Below are 13,156 nucleotides of genomic sequence, written 5' to 3' on the forward strand. Positions count from 1 at the left end.
TTATTACATTGTAACCTGAAACATTATATTTACATAAATGTGTATTTATGTAAATTTGTAATAATTACATGTAACTGCAGTTTTATAATTTTAGATTATTTTTACAAATAAGTATTTTTTATTATTTTTAATTTATTTAACTACTTTTAATCATTTTAGGTAATTGTTCAGCTTAAAATCAGATTATAACACTAGCTCGCGTGTGTGTGTGTGAGCAAGCAAATCTACTACAGTGTATCACAATATTTTTCCTCCCCTATCCCTCCCTCTTGCTCCTCCTCCTTTCCCATTCAGGCTTTCAGTCTGCCCTCCAGCCAGTGATGTCCTCTTTCAACACCCACTTGTCCTCTAACTTTGTAGTGCACAATACAGACATACATTCATGTTAAGTGTGTCACCTTAACCAAGATGTCATACTCCAGTTGTTTCCCCAGGACAGTACTTACTGATCTTTAATGCTAGATGGTAAATAGATCTACATTTGGGTTAACCTCTTACGATATTAAGAAATTAAGATATAGCTCTAACTCTGCAGTCTAAATGTAGGATATGCATTGTGCATTGACACTCAGAGGATAAGTCTCTTGTCCCAGCACAGAGGGCAGTCATTATATATTGCTATTGCAGTGGACAGGAGTGACTTCCTGTAGTGGTCCTTGTTGCAACAGAGTTGAAAGAGCCTCCAGCTGAACACATTCTGCTGTCTGACCAGTAGGTCATGAAGGGAAAGTGAAATGTTGTCAAGTGTTCAGTTTATGCAACATCCTTTTCTCGACAATCAACTCCAGGGCCTCCAGAGCAGCGGTCCCCAGCAAAGAGTCAGCCAGTGCAGCTATAGCACGCAATGTTGCCTTTTTTTTTTTTTTTTGCCTGCCACATTTTTGCCAGGCAGTGAAGCTTGTCAGATGATGTGGATTTTAAAGCGATTAACCAGGAAATTTTGAAATTACGGGGTTATGAAATGTCATCATTATACATTAATACAAGATGCTCTAGACAAAAAAAATTAAGCAGACTTTAGCTTAAAAAAAACATTTTAAAGTTATAGCATCAGTCCGTTGGGCCATTTCCCTGGGTGCAGTCATACTGGATTAGCCAGATACATGGATGTATTAGGAGACGAAAATGAGGGAGGCAATGCGTGACATAGGCTTCAGCACGACAGCATACTGTGTCACGCATTAAACGGATGGAAGATAAGCAGGTACATATTTTTTTTATAAACAGGCAATAAACTAGCCTCTACTTTATTTTGATTCCTTTTCTAACACTGCATTGCCGTAATTTTTGTGGAGAAATGCAAACAAATTGACCAAGAAGTCACAATAGACCATAATATTATACTATAGTCTAGTTGTCACAACCAAAGGGACTCTCAGGCGCACTCTGGACAGGGCATGCTCCAAACTGACTCACACGTGCGCCACGAATGGCACACACCTGCACAGGATTAAGGTGCAATCAGCACACCTATATAAGGACTGTGCGAAGTATTGTGTTGTTGTGATACATTACCAAGCCTTGTTTCCTGACTGATTTCCTGGTTTCTGATTCCAGTTCCTCATTTTTGACTCTGCTTCTGTCTACGATATTCTGTTTGTGCCTCGTTCGACCTTTTGCCTATTTTACCGTTCACAATACATGCCTGCCGATTTGGACTGTTTGCCTGTTTGCGCTTTTCTTTCTAATAAAAATCTTCTGCACTTACATCCGTCTCCAACCATCCCTGACAGAATACTTTGTCCCACTGACACTAATATAGCATGCACTTGTACACCTCTGCTGTGCTCACGGAAAATCACATCACGCACGATGGAGTTATGGCGGCCTCCCTGACAAAAAGTAGTCCCGTCTGTTTTCATCACTTTAGTGGTTATATTGTGAAGAACAAATTCAAAATGTGTTTTTTTTTTTTATAAAAGACAGACATAAAGACAGACTTTTAGCTCAATTTGTTTATTTGCGAGATATTTTCTTTAAGGAGCTTTTGCTGTCCTATTGTTTTATGTAGTTTGTATAAAGTACTCATTATCACATGTTCATTACAAGGAAACATTCAGATATTTTGTTATGGCGGGGGGGGAGTACATTTGCACTGAAATGAAATATTCAAAGACTTGTTTGTAAAATCTAAGGAAATTTAAAGTTTTCACAACCTCAAAAAATCCTTCAAATATTCACTGCTGTTTATTTTACATGGTGTGTGCATTTTTTAAGAGCATGTTTTCAGGTTTCTAATACGGTAACTTCAAGTCTACAGCTAAGTGATTATAAATTAATTATAATGAGCCACATTTTTGAACTGTTGGCTGTGAATTTAGATTAAAACATATCTTCTAGATTTAAAAAAAAAAAAAAACTTTGGAAGCAGCAACACTGAAAGAGATTTTGTTATGTATAAGTCACTGCCTCGATTACGTGCAGGACTGCCATGAACTGAGGCACATCACTGAACATGAAACATGAGTACAATCCATATAGAGAGAAATTACACTGAAAAAAATGCAGGGTTGGAGAGAAAAATCCCCTAGCTTTGAAGTATACACAGGATTGAAATGTGACAATGTATGTTTCAAAGTTTGCACTCTGTCAAATTGCACTGTAACTGTGAGTTATTGTACACCACCTCGACAGCAGGAACTGGAACGATGATGAGCAGAAGAAGCTTGAAACTTTGGTTCCAAGATAAAACAGGAGCAGGCATTAAATATACATGCTGCCTTGTAAAGGTGTCCTGGATTTTAGTTTGCTGCTTTTGTGGATCAGAAATTTTAAAAGAGAAGAGAGATGAAACATGAACATGAGAGAGCAAGTTTCCCAGCTTCACTGACACACTATTTGATCTACAATAACTGTAAATCCACACATTTCAGAGCATCGATATCCTGTGATAATACATGCTACAGGTCTGAACATGATTTTGTTAATGTGCTCAGTGAACCTCATTAAAGTGGCTTATGGAGAGAAAATGTTTACTATCAAGATTAGGCTCTATGGTGTATAAAACCTGCTTCTGTAACTGAACAGGCCAATGTTGTCATCTCATCTCATCTCATTATCTCTAGCCGCTTTATCCTTCTACAGGGTCGCAGGCAAGCTGGAGCCTATCCCAGCTGACTACGGGCGAGAGGCGGGGTACACCCTGGACAAGTCGCCAGGTCATCACAGGGCTGACACATAGACACAGACAACCATTCACATTCACACCTACGGTCAATTTAGAGTCACCAGTTAACCTAACCTGCATGTCTTTGGACTGTGGGGGAAACCAGAGCACCCGGAGGAAACCCACGCGGACACGGGGAGAACATGCAAACTCCGCACAGAAAGGCCCTCGCCGACCACGGGGCTCGGACCCTGACCTTCTTGCTGTGAGGCGATAGCGCTAACCACTACACCACCGTGCCGCCAGGCCAATGTTGTTTTTTCAGCAAAGATGGAAAATTATTAAGCACCACACACACACACACACACACACAGACTGTGCATCTGCATTGTGTATTTAGTTGGAACTTACCTTGACTTATTCAATGTGGAGCCCAGTTGAATGAGGAAAATCTAAATATTTGCAAATGTCAATCAAGAAAACGCAAAGGAGCTATAAATATATAGGAAAAGTGCACAAACATTTATACCTCAAGCATATGGTGGATATAAATTCATCAATTTTAACAACAGTTTATCAAGATCAGCATTCAGTTTAACTAAGGGGTGTCTGTTACAGAATATTACATCACAGTACTGTCAAATCTGATTAGTTAGAAGATGTTGATTAATTTTCTGTGATCAAAGCTTTGACAGTTGTTTCAACACAAGGTCTATATTAACCCACTCATTGTAATAAATTATAATTTCTGTAGTAACAGCTCATTCACAGGGACTGACATAAGACCAAAAAAGCCATTTATTATATAAAGTGCTGCTATTTAACAAAAAAAGAGTAATTGTTGGTATAATGAAGCTTGCTGTAAGGAGACTTTTATTTAACATTTATGGAAGGAGTCTCCAGTGTCAGTGCTTTGTATTGGTCATTAAGTGACCGTTTCAGATATGGGAAATTCTTTATGAGGCATCCAGAGGCATTCGTGTTTTCCAGTTTCCATGTGAAATGGCAAGCTGTTTTTTGTCTTATTAACTTCAAGACAGAAGCAAAAGAAAGACTATAGCAGATATTTAACAGTTATTCCACAAAATTGAATCATACATGAGTTGGCTATAAGCCATGTACAACGAGATTGAGTGGAATAACTGATTTATTCTATCCACATTCACTGGATTTTGAGAAACAGTATTTTTATTTTTATTTTTTGTAAATGTGATAAATAAAAACTTTATTCAAAAAGTCCAGCAAAATCATTTCCGCTTAGAATGTAAACAAACTGGCAAAATGACAGTAGCAATTGGTGAAAAATGCTATAATAATAATTCTTGAAAAATAAAAAAGATGCATTCTTACTATCAAATACTTTTTATTCCATATTTTCTTGCTTTTTTTTGGGGGGGGTTGTCATCTTCTCCTTTAGGGTTTTTATTTTTGGTGGTTGGCAAACCAACTTAAAGGTGCATTACCACCACCAACTGGGCTGGAGTGTGGAACAGGAGATATTGAGGGGGAAAAACTATATTCTTTAAAAAGTTTTTTTTTTTAACTATATCGCTTAAAAAGCTATTTCTGTTTTTTTTTTTTTTTTAATACTTGATAATTTGGAGGTTTTGTTTTTGAGTAGAGTTTTTGTTTCATCCTCGGATGGTTGAGCAACACGTTCCGCCATTTTGTTTTTCTCTACGGTACTCGCAGTATACTGTATGAGCTGATAGCCTAGTAGTGGAGTAGCCAATCAGAGTGTACAATTGCTCATATCCAGTGATGGTGGATAGAGTAACACTTGTTATACGTCGCTCTGGATAAGAGCTTCTGCTAAATGCCATAACATTAGTGATGACAGGAACTAACTTGTCTCATCATCATCATCATCATTATTAACTATAAACTGATAAAAAAGGTATGCTGTGTTATTCATGAATAAATTAAAAATTGTAATCTGTGTAGTTGACGAATTACTCCAATATATGAGGAACAAAACACTTCAGAACCTGTTGTGACAGGAAAACACCACTCTGTCACTTCTTTCTTTTTTCTATAATGACATGCACCATAGTGTTTAATTCTTTACTAGATTTACACTTTAACTGAAATGTACTAAACTATTTCAACACATGTTCTGCATGAGGATGAGGTAAAAGTAAGCCCTAGTGTAATTAATATTGCATACCTTATTCTATTTCAAGTTATGAGGTACTGTAGTGTTGCACTGAGCTATGTGTTTTGTGAGCGTGAGTGTTTTAACTGGGTTTTCCATCACATATATATGCTCCATACATTGGAGTGTTTTCTGCTGTGTCGCTGTTGTGTTTGTGTGTGTATGCTTGTGTTGGGTTCTCAGCTCATATTGCAATGCTGCTTTAATGTGATTTCTGTGGGGGAAACTCGGTAGGAGACTTGTCACTCTCAGCAGTGTGTGACTGATCTCTTTGTGCGCTTCTGTGTGTGTGTGTGTTTGTGTCTCTTTCAGGTCCAGCAGCAAAGTTGCTACAGCGCACCCCTCGGCGTCGAGGCCAGCAACCCAAACTACTGAACAGCCCAGAGGACAGTATTTACTACAGCCAGCTCAATGTGAGTTCAAAGCCAGCATAGAGCCCTTTGTCTGACTTTGTTTGCTGATGATAATAGAGTTAAATGTACCTGTGCCAGAGCCGTGAGCCACGCGGGCCTCCTCCTGAACCAGCAGCTCCCCCACGCTCGGGCTCTGTTGTCTCCAGCTTGGGCTTCTGCTCTTTATCTGTTGCTTTCATGTGAGGATGTCTGCCTTCACGGTGAATAATTGATGTGGTTTATCAAAGCCGAGCAAGATGCATGCTTCATCAGGCTCACCCCAGCTCTCTTTGATCAAAAAAATTATGCTGTGACTTCTGATATTATCAGCATCTGTTCGCATTCAACGCAAAAATCACTTTGAATTAAAAATTAATGATTCTCGCTCGTTCGTTCATTTACTCGTCTTTTCTGACTCTCTCTGACTTTGTGTATGTGTGTGTGTGTTTTCTCTCCATACAGAGAGCTCTAGATTACCAGGGGAGCAAAAGGAAGCCCAGAAAACTTGGGTAAATAGTTGTCTTTCCTACTTTCTGCTCAGTGCCATATCTAAACAGACCAGCCCCTTTGTGGAAATGAGGAACCAGAGACCGATTTTGTTTTCTAATAATGTAAATTCAGATCTCAAAATAAGGAACTTTTAAATAGCTCAGTCTTTTTTTTTTTTTTTTAAATTCCAGGGAGGGAAGTGAAATGGCACATGAACACAAATTTAATTGTGAAATATGTGCGTGACCACACACTCTCACTCATTCTCTCATTCTGGTTGGCACTTCAAGGACTAACATTTTACTACCTATTTCTCCCTGGAGGAAAATAGAGCATTATATTTCTATGAGAGAGCACGCTAACCTTTTTTTTTCTTGCTTTGTTACTGTTATGTCTCTTTCTTTCTTGCCATTCCTTTGCATTTAATTTTTCATCCCCTGTTTCTCTATTATCCCCACCTTCTTATTGGCTCCATTTCTTTCTTTATTTCTTCCTTCAACATATTTCACACCTCAGCCAGATCAAGCTTCTAGATGGAGAGGATGAGTATTATAAATTGTTGTTGGCGGTGGAGTCTGTCCCTGAGGAAGATTTCTCTTCTATCCCTCCTCCTCCTCCCTCTGGTCCTGCTCCGGTTTCTCCGCTGAAGCGGGAAGCTCTGCTCAGCCAGAGCTGAAAGAATAACACAGTGCTGCTGCTCAGCCTCGACCCGAGCCCCAGCCTAGTCCTTAGCAGGGTAGGGTTTTACACACACACACACACACACACACACACACACACACACACACACACACACACAAATTAGGAAAGAAGTACATCCAGAAGTTCTGAACATGGCCAGTCCACCTGATGAGTGATTTAAGAAAGTTCAGTTCACCATGTTACTTAGCTTATCTCTTAAATTAAGTTTTTGGGAATTATTGACCCAGCCATGATGCCAAACAGTGCTGAGTTTCCCAAAAGCATCATAGCACAAAGATCATCGTTAAATGGTAGCGCGAGCAGCACAGTGAACACTCACTCTCCTAGTTAAGATGCTCTTAGCGTTAAGAGGCTTTTGAGAAACCTACTCCAGAACATTTAAACTGATACATAACAGAAAATTTATGATAGCTAAACATGAGCTAATTAGACATTACATAAACAATTAACTTGATATCTGAATCAACAAACATCATCCTTCTATATTCAGCAGACATCGGCCAAATATTCACCATGGTTGGCTTGTGCAGGGACAATGCTTTTATCCATCCATCCATCCATCCATCCATCCATCTTCTACCGCTTATCCGGATCCGGGTTGCGGGGGTAGCAGCCCAGACTTCCCTTGCTTTTATAAAATATACACTTAATTCCATATAATATTATTATATGTCAACTGAATGCATATATACAACTCGCCAAGTGTCTACGTTAACAGAAACGCATTATGTGCATCATACCTATAGTACTTTTATACAGATGAGAGAAAAAGAACAGTGTAAAGAACTCCCTTACGTTCCAATATTACCCTCTCTCTCTCTTTCTCTCTCTCACACACACACACAATCTGTATATTCATTTCAATAAATTATTCTGTATGTTAACTCTCTCTCTCTCTCCCTCTCTTCTGATTATTTATTAATTTCCCACATATTTTGCTTTGCTATCCATGAAAGTGCAGATACCTAAATAAATACAAAATGACTAATAACATGCTACAAGCACATTTGATAGAGGACTTGCTTTTTCTGGCATAGGGCATTCAGTGTTCACATGGAACATTGTGTTCCCACGTCATCAAAGCTCAGAGACACTGGCTTTTGCTACATGACTCCAGTCTAGTTTTCTTTGTTGTTACACAGACAGACTAACAAACTCACATGTTCTCTTTTAAAACAGAGCATCCTGTGTTGTAACATCTTTAACTCTGATCTTGGTTCTGTAGGGACATCCAGGACAGGCTTAATGAGCATACAGAAAGAACCAGTGAATCTAGAACTGGAGCTTTACAGTTAACAGGACCTCCCATGCTCCTCTCTGGGGCTGTGTGCACCCGTATCAAATCCAGACTATCCACATCTCCATTTCAAAGCCTCAAATCTACTTATAAAGTGCAGGAAATTCCACAAAGCTTATTCTCTCATTTAGATCATTGATATCCTTTTTTCATTAAATATATCTTATCGAGTCAATAATGATAAAATCATTAAATTGAAGCTTCTTTGAGGAGTGAGATAACCAGCTTCTCCTCTGTTGATTCTCCTATCCAAGAGAGACAGGGAGGCAGTTCTTACAAAGAGATAAGGCTGTCATGACTGTGATGCAATTCCCGCTCATTTATTTTTCTCTTATTTATCAAGACACTTAAAGTGAGTAAATGATGTTGTGCTGGTTGAGGATGGGGCAACCATTCTATGAAAAAATCTGCAGAAACATGTGTTTTTCCTACTGTATAGGCAAGAAGATTTGTGGTGCTGTTTTTACAATTTGCATATCATGCTTCATCTCGTTTTGTTGACACCCCAGGGCCCAGGCTAGGAGTTTGATCTTCATGGGGTGATAGAACTGAGTGTGCACTTGTGCATGTTTTGGCTCACTCTGTCTCTGTGATGCAGTTCACACTTCATAGATGTGCCATTATACAGCCACAGAAGTTAATTTCGTTTGTTCACAAAAATATATTTTAAAAACGTCATCTATTTATTGTTTGTTTAAATGTTGTATTGATACACACTCACCGACCACTTTAATAGGAACTTGTTCTTGATTCTAAGATTCCTGTTCTTGGCTGGCAAGAGTGGAACCCAATGTGGTCTTCTGCTGTTGCATGCTGAGATGCTTTTTTGCTCACCACGGTTGTAAAGAGTTGCTCTGAGTTGTTATATCCTTCCTGGCAACTCAAATCAATCTGGCCATTTTTCCTCTGACCTCTCTTATCAACAAGGCTTTTATTTCCACCCACAGAACTGTCACTCATTCATTCAGTGTTTTTTGTTTTTTGCACCATTCTGTGTAAACCCTAGAGACTGTTGTGTGTGAAAACCCCAGGAGATCAGCAGTTTCTGAAACACTCAAACCAGTCCATCTGGCTCAAACCAACACCCATGCCACAGTGAAAGTCACACTTTGAGATCACAATTTTTCCCATTCTGATGTTTGAAGTGAACATTAACTGAAGCTCTTGATTTGTATCTGCATAACTTTATGCATTGTGCTGCTGTCAAGGGATCGGCTGATTAGAGAACTGCATCAGAAAGCAGGTGGATGGGTGTTCCTAATAAAGTGGCCAGTGAGTGTATGACTTTAATGTAACGTTAATGTTGTTTGTTTGAGAGGTCGTATCCATTTTGTGTAAAAGCTTCCTGCTGTTTTTCTAATACACTCATTTATTTAAGCAAAAAGAATGTACTCAAGGTCAGCCCTCTTGTTCTGTGATCAATGGTCAATCATCCTTCCATCCATTATCTGTAGCCGCTTATCCTGTTCTACAGGGTCGCAGGCAAGCTGGAGCCTATCCCGGCTGACTACGGGCAAGATGCGAGGTACACCCTGGACAAGTCGCCAGGTTATTGTAGGGCTGACACAGAGACAAACAACCATTCACACTCACATTCACACCTACCGTCAATTTAGAGCCACCAGTTAACCTAACCTGCATGCCTTTGGACTGTGGGGGGAAACCGGAGCACCTGGAGGAAACCCACACAGACACGGGGAGAACATGCAAACTCCACACAGAAAGGCCCTCGCCGGCCGCTGGGCTCAAACCCAGGACCTTCTTGCAGTGAGGCGACAGTGCTAACCACTACACCACCGTGCCGCCCAATGGTCAATCAATTGCCTTTAATTAAATAAGACAAATATACGTCTTATTTTACATAACAAAGCGGAAGACAAAAATAAACACTAAAAATTTATAGATGTCAAGAATAAAAAAAAACACTTAGCAAATTTTAATACACGAGTAATTAAACGGCTAATTCATGTTTAAATGTGATTCTGTTAAAAAGTGAGTTCTTAAATCTATCTTTATTAACTTTAGGGCATTGTGACTGGTTGTTTCATAAATCGTATGTAGTCTTCTTAATTCATGGAAGCAGAGGGTACAATGGGTGATTGTTCATCAATCTCGGTTTCTTGAAGATGTTCCTATCTTGTTTTTCTAACAACACACGTATATCTATTCTCTCACTGATGTCTCCATACCAAGAGTTTAGTCACAAAACAGTCCAGTGCACTTAATAATGTAATGTGCATCATCCTCAGTGTGTAACCCTAGTTTGAATTACTGCCCAAGATGTCCAGTTTTTTGTTGTTTTTGTTGTTTTTGTCCCACAGAATCCTGGGATAATTCATATATTCCTTGTGGACTATTTTCTGTCTGAGAATATTCAGTCTCTCAGAAGCACTCAGGCTGAAATAGGTCACTCCAAGAGCCTCAAGTCTCTTGTTAAACTACATGGAATCCGTTAACAGAGATCTTGCTCCCTAGATCATTTTGGCCCTGCTTTGGCATGGAAATCAATTTGGTAAAAGCTCTCAAGGTTTTTTTTTTTGTCTCAGTGAAAACCTCTGAAGTGCAGTGCCGTGGTGGAGTTTCTCTTTCACTAATTTCCTCTTGTCTGCATGTGTTCTAGTTAACCAGTAACCGAACAAGGCAATGAGTGACTTAGAACTTAGTTATACATACTTTATATCGAAGATAAGATTACACTGTGGCCAAAATATTTCTAAAGTTGTATCTTCTACAAAGTGGTCTTATTCTTCATCAATAAGACATATCTACAGAAAAGTGATAGGCTTAGATCTTTCACTGAAGGTCCACAAAGATGTAAACAACATAGGTCCTGCACCTGTTTTTGTTAATACCATTCTATAAAAGCATGACCGCCCATTATTTTCTTCCTATTAAAGAGTCGTGTGCATCTGGAGCTGCAGACAAACTCGTTTAATGTGGTTCATGTTGCGTACCACCAAAGTTATTCCTTTTTAGCTATTTGTTCTAAACTTTATTTCTTCCCTTTTTCTCCATCGTACCAAAAGCAGTGCCACCTATTAGATATTTCAGAGCTGTAATCCTTCAGTGGAAGGCAGAAAAAAAGTATTTGTTGTCAGACAGGATACTCTGTCTCATATTAATAGTGAGGGCTGACTTCAAAGGATGAACACAAATAGACTTGCATTGTCCTGCCTCTATATCCTTCAGAGTTCAAAGCGGGAGTTTGAATAGCAGTGTTTCTAAAGCTTCTCTTTTAGACCTGCTGAGATGTAAAGCAGGTAACCTGCTATTGACACACACGCACACAAACATGCACGCTGATATATATGCGCATAGTTGCTGTTAATACATTCTTTACAAAGCTTCATGCTAATAGTATGCACCGCAATCACACACATATGATAAGACTTAGCATTAAAGCTCACACTTTGTGCAAGTGTGTCCCTGCTGTCTCGCTTTAGTACTGAATAAGCAGGTAGTTTAAGATGTATTTACTTTTAACCCTGTGTGCTGATTGATGCCTGAGTGAGGGACATGTGTAGCAGGCAGACAGATGTCAGATGTGTGTGGTTGGGCGGAGGGGGGGCTCTGTGTCGAAGCACCTTCCCTATAGACTGCATTAATGAAGACGGAGAAAGAGAGTGAGAGAGTGAAGGGGAAGGAGATAAAAGAGAGAGTGGAGTATGCACATCAAAGAGTTGCTAATGATGGGAGATGCCATTAGGGGTTGTAGTGGCCTTTGTTTCTGCTTTCTAACACCTGCAATTTGTTGAGGGCTTTCTATGTACTACTGAATTACCCACATTTGCATGGCCACTGTGTGAATACAAAAAGGAATATAAAAAAGATCCCCAAAGAGTTTTGTGCCTTATACTTAAGCACTGCTTCATGTCTTTTTAAAGCAGATATGCAGAACCTTTATGTTTAAATACATTTCTGAGTGGACAGTATCTCCATCCTTGACTCTTGTATACTGCATAAATGGGAATAAAAAATATATATACTTTTGAGAGTTAAAATCGACCGCAAAGTTGCCATTCGAGCTGCCCCGCTGAGCCAGCCAGCCCTGAGTGTGTGACGTCACAGCAGGAACCAGTTTTAAGGCCGAGGTCTTTGACAGCTATAGACCAAAGTCATATAAATAAAAATTTATGGTGAAAGTAAGAAAAACCATTACCGATTTGACTTCATTGATTGTGGGTTGACTCTCATTAAAACAGGATAGGTGTTATAACTTATGCAACATACATGTACATGCATGCATTTTCACTGATAAAACGTAAAAGGCTAATTAAATAATCAGATGAACTGAGACAATCACATTCTGAAGCAAATTAAATAATCTTATATCAGTAACTTAAACACACAATACAAGTTGCATGTATTAATCTAAATGCAGGTAAACAACGTGTTTTTGTTGTTTTATATCCAAATGGGAGTCGGAGCTTACCCATCTGCGTTCTCGCTTCTTGAAGGCCGATCTTGTGGCCGATTGTTTTGAATCAATCTGACTTTCAGTTGTTCGTTCAGTTCTCCGCTCATTCGCTTCTTCCACGTAAGGGCGAGATATTGCTGCTGAGGCAAGCATATCCAGCGGAGAAATCAGAGGGCTGGTCCACTCATTCTCCATTTTCTCCATACTGAGTACTCAATCATTACTGCTCGGCTCAGGCAATCACTAAAACACAGGACAGGACGGGACGTCACCGATTTTAGCAACAACCGCGGGGAGGTTACTGCCCGAGCGCTAATATGTCACATCCTGTCCAGTTCTGTCCCGGGTTTTAACAACAACCCTCGGCTCACACTCTGGGAGAACTGGTGCAACTGAACTTACTTTCCTTTTCTTGTAGTTTCCTTTTCCTTTAATTGTTGGTACTGCATCCTCTTTCAATACGGGCTTATAGCCAACGCTCCTCAACAGCTCAGAGGTCTCGTACGAGTCTTCAGTAAAATGTGCAGAGCAGAGGAGAGACCACTTCATAGGCGCCCAACATGCCTGTGAACTTCTGGCAAAACGCGTCCAAATCTTT

General features: G+C 39.5%; 1 protein-coding gene across 1 annotated transcript in view; it reads left to right on the forward strand.

Annotated features, from left to right (window-relative positions):
* Positions 1-6,818, forward strand: part of myo3b (myosin IIIB) — a 122,231-nt gene extending 115,413 nt beyond the window's left edge. Inside the window, exons 23-25 of the mRNA XM_060930568.1 lie at positions 5,574-5,674; positions 6,116-6,162; positions 6,659-6,818. Of these exons, the coding sequence (XP_060786551.1) occupies positions 5,574-5,674; positions 6,116-6,162; positions 6,659-6,818 (308 nt within the window). The remainder of the gene's footprint in view (positions 1-5,573; positions 5,675-6,115; positions 6,163-6,658) is intronic.
* The last annotated feature ends 6,338 nt before the right edge of the window (positions 6,819-13,156 follow it).

Source organism: Neoarius graeffei, chromosome 9 (genome assembly GCF_027579695.1).
Source record: "Neoarius graeffei isolate fNeoGra1 chromosome 9, fNeoGra1.pri, whole genome shotgun sequence".
Lineage (NCBI taxonomy): Eukaryota > Metazoa > Chordata > Actinopteri > Siluriformes > Ariidae > Neoarius > Neoarius graeffei.